This window comes from Gobio gobio (assembly GCF_949357685.1).
Source record: "Gobio gobio genome assembly, chromosome: 22".
Classification (NCBI taxonomy): Eukaryota; Metazoa; Chordata; class Actinopteri; order Cypriniformes; family Gobionidae; genus Gobio; species Gobio gobio.
Genome location: NC_137118.1, coordinates 1,324,818 through 1,343,523, shown reverse-complemented (window position 1 = coordinate 1,343,523; position 18,706 = coordinate 1,324,818). Strand labels below are relative to the sequence as shown.

General features: G+C 37.5%; 1 protein-coding gene and 1 long non-coding RNA gene across 2 annotated transcripts in view; both read right to left on the bottom strand.

The window, feature by feature from the left end:
• The window catches only part of LOC307118867, a 272,203-nt gene that overhangs the window by 120,742 nt on the left and 132,755 nt on the right, over window positions 1–18,706 (bottom strand). The window lies entirely within an intron of this gene.
• On the bottom strand, window positions 197–13,232 carry rfc3 (replication factor C (activator 1) 3). The gene is made up of 9 exons (XM_079804703.1): window positions 13,047–13,232; window positions 12,733–12,870; window positions 12,584–12,651; window positions 12,410–12,507; window positions 11,438–11,619; window positions 9,520–9,656; window positions 6,830–6,928; window positions 6,549–6,618; window positions 197–1,605 (listed from the first exon to the last, which is right to left on the bottom strand). Exons 1-9 carry the CDS (start codon window positions 13,131–13,133, stop codon window positions 1,414–1,416), a joined length of 1,071 nt encoding a protein of 356 aa, XP_079660829.1. The 5' UTR covers window positions 13,134–13,232; the 3' UTR covers window positions 197–1,413.

The following is an 18,706-nucleotide window of genomic DNA, read 5'->3' as shown; positions in this document are numbered from 1 at the left end:
TCTCCTAATGTCCTCAAACCTTCCTCATATAAAGAGTCTCTTCAGAACATCTGGAATAATCCGCTGGATCAGTTTCATGAACTTTCTGAAGTTGCTCAGACTGTCAATGGAGGACAGAAATCTCTCATTTCATTACAAATCTCTTCATTTGTGTTCAGAACCAGACGTTTAATCTGAGCATTAAAGCAGAGGCCAGAACAATCAACAGATTTTATTAAATCATGCGTGGAAAAAATTATGTTGAGTTTCCCGCTCAAACTCATAACATCCTCAAATCAACACACATTTAAAGCTGCACTATGTAAGATTTTTGATGACTCTCATGTGAGTTAAGTTGATGTTTATGAACACATTGGCAGAGATTTGCCCTTGTTTTAATCATAAAATCACTTTAGATTTATCATCTCAAACTTTAACCCTTTAACTGTCTGAGAATACACACGAAAACGCACAATCCAAACTTAAAGAGCTGTAATTCAAGAATGCGTTGGAATATAGAGAGCGAAGTCTGGTCTCGTTTTAAAGACACACTGCAGATTATTGCAATTCAAAATATGAAAAAGTTTTTGAAGTTTAAATTTACTGTAAATGCAAAATACTGTACTAAATATTTTTTATTTCATATAAAAGATATATTTTACAAAACTCTAAAATTACTTTAAAATCAAAGCCATATGTCTAAGCAATTGTGTTCCAAATTTAAAGTTTATATCACAAAAATTAAAGTCCCCATGAGATGTTGTTTAGGCGCTGTACCAAAAACAGCCACCAGGTGTCATTCAAATTCCATTGATTGTTTTTTTGATGCATTTTCCTGTAATTTTCTGTCCAAATGTCACTTCCATCACAAAACAGTCACCAAAAATGGACCCTTGAGACTCAGAGCTTTCTGACGATATGTGTCAAGATTAGAAAAGATTGATTATAAAGTAGTTAAAATAAATGTTGTGATATGAAACATGACTCCGCCCACTAGGGGGAGGAGCCTGCTTGAAGAAATTAAAGTACCGTTTCCATGGTAACGCGACGTCCAATTTCAAAACGGTTTCCACAGGATGAATTTTGAGTTCGTAAGCTTTCGAATGATCCCTAATTTATGATAATTACTCAAATATATGATACGAAAAAAAGCCGATCAAAAACAGAGCACCTGTGGGACGGTGACAGTTTTAAGCGATATTTTATCAAATAAATTAAAAAGTATTTTCGAACTTGTGTCAGAGACATTTACATGTTCATTTATTCCTTAAGTTCTTGAACTGGCCTTCTTTAAACCTGCAGAAACACATCTGTGTGCTTTATTTAGTCTAAAGTCCCCCAAAGAGGAACAGAAAACCGCAATGACAACATTTTAAATAGCTTTTATTACGAAAAAAACAAACAAACATCTTCTTAATTTTCGGCTACAGTGTCTCAGAACATGAAGTTGTCGAGTCCGTCCTCCATGAACTTCTTGTAGATGGCCATGAATCTGGCGACGAAGGCCTCGAGGTGGTAGATGGCTTTACTGCCCATCTGCAGCCTGTGCTCATAGTGAGCCGCCATCTGGACCACCTCAGCCTTCAGGTGCCCGTCACAGTTACTGAGCAGCTCGCCCACCAGACCCTGAGCACCAATCAGAGCACACGCTGAGCACCAATCAGAGCACACGCTGAGCACCAATCAGAGGAGACCCTGAGCTTAACCCTCGGAGGTCCTTCATTATGGGTCACACGCAGGACCCACAGGGCGGGATTAAGGTAAATACGATTTGAGTAAAATCAGTGAAATATATTTTTGTTCAATAATATTTTTTTTTTTAGATAATTTTATGATTTATAATTAATATTTATGCAATAATTATGACCCATTGAATATAATAATAAAAAATCATATATATAATTTTTTTATTAAAGCTGTATTTCATTTTAGAGTGAAGCTTAGGCCTCATGAAAGCAATTTTTTTAATGAGATGAGCATTTTTATCACGCAATAGCACATTTTTACCACTACAGTGGATCTTGCGTTTTATAAAAAAACTTTAAAAATCGTAGCTTCATCGGAATGGTCCGAAACTTGGTGACTTTATTGGTACTTGGGATATGAACACCAAAAAAAATTGGGACAGGATTTGAAAAGTTGTAAAAAAAAAAATTGTCACATTCAGGACCTAAATCTCTAAAACATCAGGGCCCGGTTTCACAGACGGGGCTTAGACTAAGCCAGGATTAGGCCTTAGTTCAATTAGGACATTTAAGTAATTTTTATAAACGTGCCCAAGAAAAAAACATTACTGGTGTGCATCTTTAGACAAAACAATGCCACTGACACATTTTAAGATTAGTCAGTACAAGATTCTTTCAGTTAAAAACAGCTCAAACATGCATTTTAGTCTAGGATTAGCTTAAGCATTGTCTGTGAAACCGGGGGCAAGAGTGCAAAACAGACAAAAAAACACACACACGCACACACAAATGAACGCGTGCCATTCCAAAAGCTAATTGTGTGTGTGTGAGTTTTTTGTCTGTTTTGCACTCTTTTAGAGATCTTCCCTCTTGATGTCCTTTTTTTCTGCATCCTGGCTGATTTGTAGATTGTATGCACAAAAAAACTCTGTATTTTCATATTTTTGCCAATTTCCCATTAATTTCCAATGGGGGTCATTTTTGACCCGAAGGTCCTGAGTGTGACTATTTTTTTTACGACCACTTAGACTTTTCAAATCCTGTCCCACATTTGTTTGGGTGTTCATATCCCAAGTACCAATAAAGTCACCAAGTTTCAGACCATTCCGATGAAGCTACGATTTTTAACATTATTTATAAAAATAAATAAAAAATGAAATGACCGAAGAGCCTCAGAGGGTTAAAGAGACAGCTCACACAAAAATCATCGGTCATGTCACGTCAAACCTTCGCTCATCTTCAGACACAGATGAAGATATTTCTGATGAGATCTGAGAGCTCTCTGACCCCTCCATACACAGACACGCCCACTTTCAAGCTCCAGAAAGGAAGTAAAGTAGATAGATATACAGTAGATCTCTAACGTCATCACCAGCGGCCATTTTGTCACAGGCGAGCTTTCTGGCGGGCTCTGATGTAATGTGGCGTTCACACCGGACGCGATTCGCGCGAATAATTCGCCCTAATCGCGCGATGGTGGATGCTTGAACATTTTGAGTTTACTTGCTTCAATCACGCGTGAAATTCACTGCACAACAGACGTGATTCTCCTCATGGGCGGGGCTTCCGCCAGCAGCTCGTCTCGTTGAGAAATGGCTGACATAGAGACACGCATCATAATCTGAAGGCCACGCCCACCGGGGGGGGAAACAATCAAACCGTCTCCATTGACTTTGCATTGCGTGAAGCGGCTTCTTGTCATTTCGGACTTATAAAAAAAAACAGAACAATGTCTAAAAGCTGATATGTGACAAAGTGTACAGCAAACAAGCTAAACAAAACCCACAGCCAAAAACCCAGACATTTTATAAGCTATTGACCCAAAAAACGAGCGTTTAAGGACAAAAAAGTGGAAACAGGCCATTGAGACACGTTATATTACACTGAGAACTACACACACTAGAGGAGAACATCATCAGAGACAGGAAATATCATAAATAAAACTGACATTTGGATATTTGACAAAATGTTTACTGCACACATAGACATATTGTAGGTTTAAAAAGACGTGGGCAGTGATTTCCGTCAGTTGTCCCGCAACGGAAGCGAAAGTGTTGAATCTGAGCACGCAGATGCTTTTATAGTGCATGTGTGATGTCTTTTAACTTCTTAACCCGCACCGGTTCGTGGACGGGGGGGTTGACGGAAGTGGGGGGGTGTGTACTTTTATTTACTTTTGTTTTATACAAAATATTCAATCAACTATCACAAACTATGCATCATTTGAAAGCTAAAACACTCAAGATTCATGTTCTGAACTTGTTTTTGCAATAAATACACCAGAGAGGAAAGGGTTAAATGAAACGCTAAAGGACCGTCCATGTAAACATTAGCATAATATCAGCGTTACTCATCTTTCATCTCCTGTCGTTCAGATCAGATCGGACGAATCCAATAAACACCCGCATACATCTCTGTGTAAGAGTCCATTCTTCAAAATGCATCCCACTTTTTAATCCAAAACAACGAAAAAATAGGGAAAAAACTAAAAATCCTCCGTTGTTTGCAAGAGAGTTTTGAGTTAGCGTGATCAATCATGTCCATTTTCAATGAAATATCGATTCTAATCCGTTTCTGGCAAACTCCCCCTGCTAGAATAGTTTCTCCCACGTGAAATGGTTCAACCCTCGTCTCTCTCCTCCAATCAGAGACTCTCCTGTGATGCATCATATAGAGGAAGTGCCTTACAGGCTTGGTGAGCTGTCAATCATTGCGCCCATGGTTTTCGTTGGATAAAGGCACTCGGTGTCCAGCCAATGCCTTTTCAACAAAGGTTTGATTGATGGACTTAGTAACCAATCAAAAGGCATTATCTTGCGCAGTTTACGTAAGTAGGCTTTGGTGAATACTGTTAGTGCGCTGGCTGCGCGCTCTCAATGGCGCAACTGCAGTGGAGCGCGCAGACTCTCACTGACGCTTCCCATCAGCTAAATGAGTTTTTTACACTTTGTAATCTCTGTAAATAGTTGCTTTAGTTTTTCAGTAACTGTTTATCCATTATAATTAGTAGTATATTGCAGTTTATTGCAAATTTATTTGAATGAAAAACTACTCTTTACAATAGCAAATGTTCTGAAATAAATGGCCTTTTTGAAAGGACGCCTAGACTTTTCTTGACATAAAAGCTCACAGAAGCTACATTACTGAGAGAATCATCCTCATATTTGAATCATGACATGATTAGACATTCAGTTTTATATTTAAGTTATTTTCAGGCTCTTAACATTAAATTATAATATTTTTTTCCCTATGTGAAAACAAAAAACGTGAGTCACTTACATGTATATTTACATGTATATTACTCTGTTCCCATTACTTTGAGTTATTATGACTCTTGGGTAGCAATATTTCAAGTGTCTAGTTTAAAATAAGACCAGGTTTATGAATATAGACCATAGGGTTTAAGAGCTGCAGACATTTTCATTTGGGTATATCGTTTTCAAAAAATTCCACAAAAATGGGGCGCTTGTTAAGAGGTTAAATCCAGAAGCAAATTGCTCATTTTTAGTGAATGGAGACGTGTAGTAATGCTGAAATTACTTACAAGAAAGTTTCCAAATGACTGATTTGATAATCTTTGTTGATTCATTTAATAATAAACATTTGCGTTAATTTCCCGCTTCATAAACCCAAAACCTGTGAGAGTGAGTAAAATTATGCACTATACCCGCATCAAAATTCAGACCCTGTGTGGTATCGATTTAATATCGGTACTTCGGTATTAGATTGTGGTACCGTACCGAAGACAAAATGGTGGTATCGAGCCATCCGCAGATGGTATACATTACAGTACGTTAGTTTTTAGCCGTGACAGATGGAATAGCGTGACTATGTTAAGCTGGAGAAGGCAGTTTGCAGGAATTTTGAAAATGGCTTTGTAAGTATGTCAACTAATACATTAATTTCTTCTCCTCTGTCAGCCATTTGGGTTTGAAAAAACGCTATTAAAACGACAGGTTTGCTGGTTATTCTAGGCTACTAGTACGCTCTCTGATCATCCAATCAAAGGACGTGAAAATGCAGACGTTATCGTACGCCAGCTAGATGGCCAACTCGAAATCTGATTGGCTGATTAAATCGGAGTGATTATCTGATTGGTTAAAGCGCACAGTTTCATTGCCATTCATTTAAGCTAGCGGCTCCCGCGATATTGATTCTGAAGGCTTCAAGGCAGATTTCTTTCACCTAGCAACACATGATGACTGAAATATGATTGGCTCTAACATAAACATACACTACTGGAAGCAGAGCCACCAAGAGAAAAGCGATGAAGTAAATAAAATAGACTATTGGGAATAATTTAACACACATTCATGGAAAAACTAAATAAAAATGTAAGTGTGTGATTCTGATAGTGATTAGGCCCGCAGAGAAGGCCTTGGTGGGCCGTTTTTACCATGTCTTTACTTCCTTTCTGGAGCTTGAAAGTGGGCCCATGAGGAGAATCACGTCTGTTGTGCAGTGAATTTCACGCGTGATTGAAGCAAGTAAACTCAAAATGTTCAAGCATCCACCATCGCGCGATTAGGGCGAATTATTCGCGCGAATCGCATCCGGTGTGAACGCCACATTACATCAGAGCCCGCCAGAAAGCTCGCCTGTGACAAAATGGCCGCTGGTGATGACGTTAGAGACTCCGCCGTAAGACAGCGAGCCTTTATTATGTATATCTATCTACTTTACTTCCTTTCTGGAGCTTGAAAGTGGGCGTGTCTGTGTATGGAGGGGTCAGAGAGCTCTCAGATCTCATCAGAAATATCTCCATCTGTGTCTGAAGATGAGCGAAGGTCTGACGGCATGACGTGAGGAATTAATGACAGATGATTTATGGGTGAGCTGTCCCTTTATAAAACAAGTTTATATGCTGAAAATGAACAGCTGTACCTTCATGATGACTTCTGGTGGGATGCAGTGAGTTAAGAGCTCATACAATCGGGCCCGAACTTCCAAAAGTCTGCGAATTAAAGCAAGTTTAGCATCTGCAAACATCTCAAGTGAATTATTAAAAGTTATCATGATGTAAAGAAATCAAACACACTTATAGTAGAACCACTAAAGCAAAGTGAATGATTGTCTGTTAACCCTAAAGGACTGGCTGTGTTTTCATGAGCGTGTGTGTGTGTGTGTGTGTGTGTGTGTGTGTGTGTGTGTGTGTGTGTGTTGACCTTTGCGGGCTCTGCTGGCTGACCACAGCATTAGCGGTCTCTCTGAGGTACACTTCCCAGTCTGTCTCAGGGATGTCCTGCTCTGGGGAGAATGGATACCTGCACATTTGGGAACAGATAACAGGAAGTTTGTGTGTGTGTGTGTGTGTGTGTGTGTGTGTGTCACTTCAGGTGAGTTGTGTAACGGAGGCTGTCATTCTTCACAGGGCTCGACATTAAGCCTGTTCACGAGCATCGGACACGTAAAAAATATAATAAAATATCATTCTGAACCATCAGTGTTCAGTCAGCTTTGACATATTTAAATCTGCATATTTATAAAGGGCATTTTTTCCTAATCTTTTTAAATATATGAATTAAATAATAAGACACTATAGGGCCGTTACGAATCATAAGCGAGCAGCTGATTTCATGTAAACCGGATTAGAGCGCATCTTTTTAAGCGGCGTTGATACTTAAAATTTGTCCAAATCAGTTCCTCACTGAACCAGGGGCAGTAATAACTTTAAATAATATAGAAATGTATTTGAAAATATGATAATGTTGTGTGATACTATAGACATGTATTTGTGTAGTGGAATAATGACTTTATAATGTTATCACAGTCTTACACACACACTGCAGAGTTGCTCTGAGTGGTGACGGATATTATGGGATGGTTTGATGCAGGGAACTTGATCTGGACCCTTAAGAGACTTTAATTAATGCTGTCACGTAACAAATCTGCTTCAAATTCAATTAAAATTAAATGAATTGCTAATTAGAACATTGAAATATAAAAATGTAAAGGGTGTACAAATACTATAAAATCGTGATATCAATAATTGGGAATCATATTGAAAAAAAACAAAAAACATTTAATTTATCTTTTATAACTTTTATGTTGGTTTGGTCAACACATTTAAAATCATATTTTTGACTTTTTCTAATAATGAGGACTTTTAAAATCATATTTTTGACTTTGTATCTAATAAAGAGGACTTTTAAAATCATATTTTTGACTTTTTCTAATAATGAGGACTTTTATAATCATATTTTTGACTTTTTATCTAATAATGAGGACTTTTAAAATCATATTTTTGACTTTTTATCTAATAAAGAGGACTTTTAAAATCATATTTTTGACTTTTTCTAATAATGAGGACTTTTAAAAGCATATTTTTGACTTTTTCTAATAATGAGGACTTATAATAATATTTTTAACTTTTTATCTAATGAGGACATTTAAAATCATATTTTTGACTTTTTACCTAATAATGAGGACTTTTATAATCATATTTTTGGTTTGGTCATTTGGCTGTTTGCTTATTAAGGTCCAGAAATGTGTTGTTGTCTTTTTTATGAAATTTTCTTTTAATGGCTTTTTTAAACTATGGATTGAAGCAAAACAAAGGTTACCGTGGAATAACTACAATAACCCTGTTTTATAATTTTTTTTGTTTGCTCGTTTTATTCGTTGTAAAACCATGGTTATTTTTTTTATGGGTAGGTATATTCACTATTAGTGTTAGACCGATATATCGGGCCGATATTTGCACTTTTTACATGTACCGGCCGATATTTTTTTCAAGAGATTAAGGGAAGTGCACCTAAGCATTAAATGACTAGGTTGTAAATAGTTATAAAAGTATAGTACAGTCAGTGTGCACTTTATTATGATGCTTGCTTGTTGATACTGTGTGCAATAGTGAAATTATTTTATTTATGCTTAAATATTTATTTTCAGAATTTATTTTCACTTTCAATTCAATTCAAATTTATTTGTGTAGCGCTTTTCACAATACACATTGTTTCAAAGCAGCTTCACAGAAAGTGCATTTCATAAATGTACATTGAAAAATGTACATTTATGGTTTCACCACTGAACTCTTTTTTTTCTTGTTCTACCTCACCTGTTTTTACTATTTGTTAAATATTGTTTTTTTTAGTTCAATAAATGTTCCTTTTTTAAATTTTAAATTGCTATCATCATGATCATTGTGTCATTTTTATGATGTAAATTGAGGGAGCAAAAGCAGTATCGGCTCCAAATATCGGCTCAAGAAAATCGGCAGCTCATATCGGTAAAAAAAAAAATCGGTATCGGTCGATCCCTGATAAACTGCAAAAAATGCTTTTCTTACTTAGTATTTTTGTCTTGTTTTCAGTCCAAATATCTCAAAAATCTTACATTAAGAAGCATTTACTAGATAAGCAAAAGTTTTTGTCTTGTTTTGGGGGAAAATAACTCAAAATTAAGGACGTTTTTGCTTAAAATAAGCAAATTAATCTGCCAATGGGGTAAGCAAAATAATCTTGTTTTCTGTTTGAATTAAGTTTATCTTTCTTACCCCATTGGCAGATTATTGTGCTTATTTTAAGCAAAAACTCACTTAATTTTGAGTTATTTTCCCCCAAAACATGACAAAAACTTTTGCTTATCTAGTAAATGCTTCTTAATGTAAGATTTTTGAGATATTTGGACTGAAAACAAGACAAAAATACTAAGTAAGAAAAGCATTTTTTGCAGTGAGGATGTGGAATAGTGTGTTTTGTCAATAAAAAAGTGGCTTTTTATTTAATTAATCGAAAAAATAATCGGCCAACTAATCGATTATGAAACTAGATTCCCTAGTTATTTTGTGTTATTGGCGTTTGAATCAGTATATTGTCCGGTCGGGCTTAATGTGGATCTTGGCTCTGGCTCTCACTGTTGGACTCTGCAGGCTTCACACATCAGCAGGGCTTTGCGGAGGTTTCTGCCGGATCTCTCTGCGATCTGACGGGCCAGTTCTGGAGGAAGCAGCAAACCCTCCTTCCTGCAGACTCCGGACAGCACACCACACACCTGAGGTAGGCGGAGATCACTTCAGTCAAATATAGATGCTCAAATGCAGCACAAACACTTCACAATATGACAATTTATAATGTAATTATTTCTGATATTGCAGCTGAATGTTTATGACTCCAGTCTTCAGTGGCTGTGTTCACACACACCTTCTGCTTCATGGATATTTGTGTGGTTTATAACATGTAAACGAAGTCCCTTTATCTCTCTAGCGCTCTCACACACACACACACACACACACACACACACACACACACACTGATGACAGGACATGAGTTTAGTTTGAGATCAAAAGCTTAAGTCAGTTTTTGATTGATTCATTTCTGTTGTAAAAACTGATTTCAAAAACGCATGTAAAACAATATATTGCACAAAATGTAAATATTATTATTTTAAGTGTGAATCAAAAAATTAAAAGCACATTTTTAAAAAATAAGCATGATTTCATCTCTTAATGTCTTAGTGTGTGTTTGGGTCATAATTCAGACTTTAAAAAATCTAATTTCAGCTTTTACCTCATAATTAGGACTTTAATCATAATTTAGATTTTTAAGTCATAATTTTAACTGTTCATCTCACAATGACTTAGCATGTCATATTTTTAACTTTTTATCTAATAATGAAGACTTTTAAAATCACATCTTTGACTTTTTATCTAATAATAAGGACTTTTAAAATCACATCTTTGACTTTTTATCTAATAATAAGGACTTTTAAAATCACATCTTTGACTTTTTATCTAATGAGGACTTATAAAATCATATTTTCAACATTTTATCTTATGACTTAGCAAATCATATTTTTGACTTTTTATCTAATAATGAGGACTTTTAAAATCATATATTAGACTTTATCTAATAATGAGGACTTCTAAAATCATATTTTTGACTTTTTATCTAATAATGAGGACTTTAAAATCATATTTTTGTCTTTTTATCTAATAATGAGGACTTTTAAAATCATATATTAGACTTTTTATCTAATAATGAGGACTTCTAAAATCATATTTTTGACTTTTTATCTAATAATGAGGACTTTTAAAATCACATCTTTGACTTTTTATCTAATGAGGACTTATAAAATCATATTTTCAACATTTTATCTTATGACTTAGCAAATCATATTTTTGACTTTTTATCTAATAATGAGGACTTTTAAAATCATATATTAGACTTTATCTAATAATGAGGACTTCTAAAATCATATTTTTGACTTTTTATCTAATAATGAGGACTTTTAAAATCATATATTAGACTTTTTATCTAATAATGAGGACTTCTAAAATCATATTTTTGACTTTTTATCTAATAATGAGGACTTTTAAAATTATATTTTCTACATTTTATCTTATAATTATGACTTAGCATGTCATATTTTCTACATTTTATCTTATAATTATGACTTAGCATGTCATATTTTTGACTTTTTATCTAATAATGAGGACATTTAAAATCATAGTTTTGAGTTTTTATCTCTTAATTATGCCGCTTGTGCTGATTTCTCCCAGCATGTAAATGCATGAACCTGCTTTCCGTCGGCTTATTGAAGTGCGCGTGTGTGATTTTGAACGCCTTACTGTGGATTTAAGCGATTCGAGACTCAGACTCAAACTGGAAAACAACCTGATTTATCAATAAAGTCGTGATTTATTTGCATTGTCGGCCTCATGTTATTTCAAACTGGCTATATTTTGTGAGCGTACTGGAATGGATGTAAACATCTTTACTGTCACTTTAACGCATCTTCGCTGAATATATAAGAGTTCTTATGTTCAGCCGCACCTCTTCCACACTCGGCAGGGCGACTCTCACAGCCAAACACCTGCTCCTGATGGGCCCGATCACTTTAGAGGTGGAGTTACAGCAAAGGACCAGTCGACAAGTGGACATGTACTTCTCCATCGTACGCCGCAAGGCATGCTGGGCATCTTTAGTGAGGCGGTCCACCTCGGTCAGCAGCACCACTGTCAACAGATTCAGCACCGGGATCATTAATGAAAGGCTCCAAACACAGCTCTTAAAGGATTAGTTCACTTTTAAATAAACTTTTGCTGATAATTTCCAGGATTGTTCTCCATATAATGGACTTCAATGGGCTCCAAACGGTCCAGTTTCAGTGCAGCTTTAAACGACACCAGATGATGAATAAGGGTCTGATCTAGCCAAACCATCAATTTCTGAGAGAAACCCAGCAGTATTTATGCTATTATTTTACCTCTTATCAGACGGACGTGATCATCTCTGAGCTCAGCCATAACTTCCGCTAAGTGAGGTCAAATACGAGCATGGTCATAGATATATACGTAGATGCCTCATTAGCGCCTGCACGGATCAGTAGAATGAGGCATCTACGATCGATATATCTATGACCACGCTCGTATTTTGACCTCACTTAGCGGAAGTTATGGCGGAGCTCAGAGATGATCACGATAGGAGGTAAAATAATAGCATAAATACTGCTGGGTTTATCTCAGAAGCTGATGGTTTGGCTAGATCAGACCCTTATTCATCATCTGGTGTCGTTTAAAGCTGCACTGAAACTGTCATTTGGACCTTGAACCGTTTGGAGCCCATTGAAGTCCATTATATGGAGAAAAACCCTGGAATGTTTTCATCCAAAACCTTAATTTCTGTTCGACTGCAGAAAGAAAGACATGGACATCTTGGATGACATGGGGGTGAGTAAATTATCAGCAAAAGTTTATTTAAAAGTGAACTAATCCTTTAATGATCTAACCCCACACACAGCCCAACCTTTGAACTCCCTCTGCGCGCTGGACTGGATCTGCTGAGACTGGGCAACGGTTTTGATCAGCTCCTGGATGACCACACGGTCACTATTCCCAGCATCACTGAGGAAAACACACCAGACATGAGGGATCTGACACTGAAGCTCACTAACATACAGCCAGTCTGTGTTATTATTACCTCGGGTTCACCTCCAGATGATAGTTGCTGGCGATAGTGTTGATTTCAAGCTTCTTTCTAGATGGAGTCTACATTAGACAAACACAACGCGTTAATAGTGTAATAAACTAATGCTTAGTGTGTGTTCAGAGCATCTGATGCTTCAATACCGTGATGGTCTGGTGTTCAATCCGCAGTTTCTCGACTCCGGGCCCGTACAGTTCTCTGAGGAGACACATGATCCGGGTTTTCTTACCGGCACCGGGCGGTCCATAAACCAACAAGTGCGGAAAATCCCCGCACTGGACCTGCGGATTCAACCGGGAGAGACCATTACCTCACTAATACTTATAGATATGATCAATATGTCAAGCACATCTCCGTTTATATCAGCAGTATTGCAACTGTAAAGCTAGAGAGCGCAATGTAAGGTTACATGACGTGACTCGAGTCAGACATAAACATCCATTTCTATATAGTTTACCAGGTTTTTCAGATGGTTCGCTTGCTCCTTGTGGTAGTCGAGTTTAGCCAAGGACGTTGGTCTGTATTTATCCACCCATAAACTCATTTTTCAATCTGAAGTATGTAAATATCGCTGAGAAAATCAGATTTGTTGTTGTGAGGCGCGAAACTCTCACACAAACCCGCGAAGCGCTCTGACAGAACTGCAACTACAGGGAGCGCGGACGGACAAGTGCTTCGCGTTTCGTAAATCTCAATACATTGCTGCTCGTTTTTTGAATGCATTCATTCACAACATAATAATTATATAACACGTTAAATTGATGTGGGTTTATTTTTAAATAGTTGTTTGGACAGTATTTCATGACAATGCCTAGCTTTATTATTGTCAAATGACTGAGGCGCGAAACATAAACCCGCGAAGCGCTCTGACAGAACTGCAACTACAGGGAGCGAGGACGGACAAGTGCTTCGCGTTTCGTAAAACTCAATACATTGTTGCTCGCTTTTTAAAATGAATTCACAACATAATAATTATATAACACATTAAGTTGATGTGGATTTATTTTAAAATAGTTGTTTGGACAATATTTCATGATAATGTCTAGCGTTATTATCATCGAATTATGCACGTAAGCTAATGATATGATCGTGGTAAGAGAAAAAACACAATAGAAGAAAATTATTTTGATTAAAAATACAGTTAAGTTGAATTAACATTCTCTTAAAGACCCTGGTCGCTAGAAAACGAGATTTATACAGTTAATTTATCCAGTAGATGGTCATGATCTGCACCATATTTTCCTGAGGTAGTTTAGTTTAGCTAATGTTGTTCCAGACCTTTCTTTCTTTCTTTCTTTCTTTCTTTCTTTCTTTCTTTCTTTCTTTCTTTCTTTCTTTCTTTCTTTCTTTCTTTCTTTCTTTCTTTCTTTCTTTCTTTTTGGAGTTGCCCTTTTATTATAGCTTTAATAGTTTTTAAGACTAGACACTACAAGGTAATAATGTTAACAATTACCATTCTTTCCTCAGTTTATTAATGTGTGTTTGGGTTTTGTTTCATGTTTTCTGTTTGAGTTTATCAGTCATGTTTCCTGGTTTTGTCATGTGATTCCCTTGTCCTCATATGTGATGTTCTCATTGGTTCATTGTTCTGATTGTTCGCAGGTGTGTCTTGTTTAGTCATTAGTCTTTGTGTATTTATACCCTCATGTTTGTCATGGTCCTTGTCGAGTATTGTTATGTGTAACCACTGTTGGTGAGTTCCTTGTTTCTAAGTCAAGTCTGTTTTTAAGTCAAGCCTTTTGTTTATTTTGTGTATATTCACGTCTGTAAATAAACTGCATGTGGGTTCATTACAACTTGCCTCCAATGGAAATCCGTTACAATTAATCATATTACAGTACATGCATGTTATGCAAATAAATCACTATTCTATTAAATATGTACTTATTTGCTTACATTTCCAGAACAGAAATATGAACATGCTATAGGTTCAAAACTATTGTTTCATTTAGTTGACATTAGAGTTAAAGGCACAATATGTACGATTTTTAAGATTAAAATATCCACTATATAGTGTTATATATTGTTGACTTGTGTACTTTATCCCAAATGTTGCCCAGAATGTTTAAATCCAGAGAAATAAACATTTTGAACTAGGACACGGCGTGTGTGTGTGTGTGTGTGTGTGTGTGTGTGTGTGTGTGTGTGTGTGTGTGTGTGTGTGTGTGTGTGTGTGTGTGTGTGTGTGTGTCGCCCATCAGTGACATCATCCCCGCGTCCCCCGCCAGTGTTATTGTGTAGTAACCATGGCAACACTAGCGGCGCTTTAATATCTGATGTGTTTTATTAGCCACTGTTTGGATCATTGATGGACAGAAGCTCCTCATTGTTCTCCAGCTCAACACAGTTAGTCTGATTGTGTGAATCTGCTGCTGTTGATTTACCCAGAATGCCATGTTTTACCGCCTCATATAAACTCGCTCACTACAGTGTGAACAAGTGTCTCATAGTAGCGCAAGAGTAGCATTACAACATCACTTTAACACACTCACTTGTGTGTGAGAGAATCAAACACACACACATGAGCGGAAGAAGCGGAAGCGCTCGCGGCGGAATAAAAGCTCCGCCCACTCAAGAGTCAAGACACGCCTTTGAGTTGAGGAATTACACACTGCGCCTTTAATACTCCTTTTGTTTTAGACAAATACACAAATACACATTTATAAACTTTAACCTCAAACGCTCGAACTCATCCTTTAAAAGATGCTATTATCCTGTATGTGCATGAGCTTAAATAGTGTTAATTTACTGTTCTTGTGCTTCTACAGTTCCCCAGATGTGGCCAGAGGCAGAAGAAGTGTGAGTCGAGTATGAAGACCTTCGTGATCTCTGTCAGTTTCAGCTTCACTGAGGCACAGAGTGTGGCGACTGCAGCCCGATCTGAGCATGATGAGAGAGCTGGGCAGATGTTGTGCCACTAGAGGTCAGTCACAGCTGTAGAGATGGACAGGGTTTATAGCTTGTGGAGCTCTGTTATACATTCACTCTTCACAAATGTGTGCTTTTGTTTTGAACTTTCTGTTCGTAAAAGAATCCTGGAAAAATATAAATCTCCTTTCCAAAACAATATTGAGCAGCACAGCTTTGATAATCTTAATCATAAATGTGTGTTGATAGTCAGATCCTCATATGAGAGAGATTTCTGAGGGATCATGTGACACTGAAGACTGGAGTTATGATGATGAATACTGTATATTCAAATAGAATAGTTGTTTCTGCGTTACTAATGTGCATCTCTTTCCATGATTAAAACTCAAGCATGCACTCTAAAAAATGCTGGGTTAAAACAACCCAATCACTGAGTTAAAACAACCCAATCACTGAGTTAAAATAACCCAATCGCTGATTTAAAACAACCCAATCACTGAGTTAAAATAACCCAATCGCTGAGTTAAAAAACCCAATCACTGAGTTAAAATAACCCAATCGCTGAGTTAAAAAACCCAATCGCTGAGTTAAAACAACCCAACTGCTGAGTTAAAACAACCCATTCGCTGAGTTAAAACAACACAATCACTGAGTTAAAACAACCCATTCGCTGGGTTAAAACAACCCAACCGATGAGTTATAACAACCCAACCGATGAGTTATAACAACCCAACCGCTGAGTTATAACAACCCAACCGCTGAGTTAAAACAACCCAACCGCTGAGTTAAAACAACCCATTCGCTGGGTTAAAACAACCCATTCGCTGAGTTAAAACAACCCATTCGCTGAATTAAAACAACCCATTCGCTGAGTTAAAACAACCCATTCGCTGGGTTAAAACAACCCAATCGCTGAGTTATAACAACCCAACCGATGAGTTATAACAACCCAACCGCTGAGTTAAAAAACCCAATCGCTGAGTTAAAACATCTCATTCGCTGAGTTAAAACATCTCATTCGCTGAGTTAAAACAACCCAATCGCTGAGTTAAAACAACCCATTCGCTGAGTTATAACAACCCATTCGCTGAGTTAAAACAACCCATTCGCTGAGTTAAAACAACCCATTCGCTGAGTTAAAACAACCCATTCGCTGAGTTAAAACAACCCATTCGCTGAGTTAAAACAACCCAATCGCTGAGTTAAAAAACCCATTCGCTGAGTTAAAACAACCCATTCGCTGAGTTAAAACAACCCATTCGCTGAGTTAAAACAACCCATTCGCTGAGTTAAAACAACCCATTCGCTGAGTTAAAACAACCCATTCGCTGAGTTAAAACAACCCATTCGCTGAGTTAAAACAACCCATTCGCTGAGTTAAAACAACCCATTCGCTGAGTTAAAACAACCCATTCGCTGGGTTAAAACAACCCAACCGATGAGTTATAACAACCCAACCGATGAGTTATAACAACCCAACCGCTGAGTTATAACAACCCAACCGCTGAGTTAAAACAACCCAACCGCTGAGTTAAAACAACCCATTCGCTGGGTTAAAACAACCCATTCGCTGAGTTAAAACAACCCATTCGCTGAGTTAAAACAACCCATTCGCTGAGTTAAAACAACCCATTCGCTGGGTTAAAACAACCCAATCGCTGAGTTATAACAACCCAACCGCTGAGTTATAACAACCCAACCGCTGAGTTAAAACAACCCAACCGCTGAGTTAAAACAACCCATTCGCTGAGTTAAAACAACCCAACCACAACCCATTCGCTGAGTTAAAACAACCCAACTGCTGAGTTAAAACAACCCATTCGCTGAGTTAAAACAACCCAACCACAACCCATTCGCTGAGTTAAAACAACCCAACCACTGAGTTAAAACAACCCAAGCATTCGCTGAGTTAAAACAACCCAAGCATTCGCAACCCAACCGCTGAGTTAAAATAACCCATTTGCTGAGTTAAAATAACCCATTTGCTGAGTTAAAACAACCCAACCCCTGAGTTAAAACAACCCAATCGCTGAGTTAAAACAACCCAACCGCTGAGTTAAAAAAAAAACAATCGCTGAGTTAAAACAACCCAACCGCTGAGTTAAAACAACCCAACCGCTGAGTTAAAACAACCCATTCGCTGAGTTAAAACAACCCAAGCATTCGCTGAGTTAAAACAACCTAAGCATTCGCAACCCAACCGCTGAGTTAAAATAACCCAACTGCTGAGTTAAAACAACCCAACCGCTGAGTTAAAACAACCCAACCGCTGAGTTAAAACAACCCAAACGCTGAGTTAAAACAACCCAAACGCTGAGTTAAAACAACCTATTCGCTGAGTTAAAACAACCCAACCCCTGAGTTAAAACAACCCAATCGCTGAGTTAAAATAACCCATTCCCTGAGTTAAAACAACCCAACCGCTGAGTTAAAACAACCCAAACGCTGAGTTAAAACAACCCAAACGCTGAGTTATAACAACCCAACCGATGAGTTATAACAACCCAACCGCTGAGTTATAACAACCCAACCGCTGAGTTAAAACAACCCAACCGCTGAGTTATAACAACCCAACCGCTGAGTTAAAACAACCCAACCGCTGAGTTAAAACAACCCAAACGCTGAGTTAAAACAACCCAAACGCTGAGTTAAAACAACCCAACCCCTGAGTTAAAACAACCCAATCGCTGAGTTAAAACAACCCAACCCCTGAGTTAAAACAACCCAACCGCTGAGTTAAAACAACCCAACCGCTGAGTTAAAACAACCCAACCGCTGAGTTATAACAACCCAACCGATGAGTTATAACAACCCAACCGCTGAGTTATAACAACCCAACCGCTGAGTTAAAACAACCCAACCGCTGAGTTAAAACAACCCAACCGCTGAGTTATAACAACCCAACCGCTGAGTTAAAACAACCCATTCGCTGAGTTAAAACAACCCAACCACAACCCATTCGCTGAGTTAAAACAACCCAACTGCTGAGTTAAAACAACCCATTCGCTGAGTTAAAACAACCCAACCACAACCCATTCGCTGAGTTTAAACAACCCAACCACTGAGTTAAAACAACCCAAGCATTCGCTGAGTTAAAACAACCCAAGCATTCGCAACCCAACCGCTGAGTTAAAATAACCCATTTGCTGAGTTAAAATAACCCATTTGCTGAGTTAAAACAACCCAACCCCTGAGTTAAAACAACCCAATCGCTGAGTTAAAACAACCCAACCGCTGAGTTAAAACAAC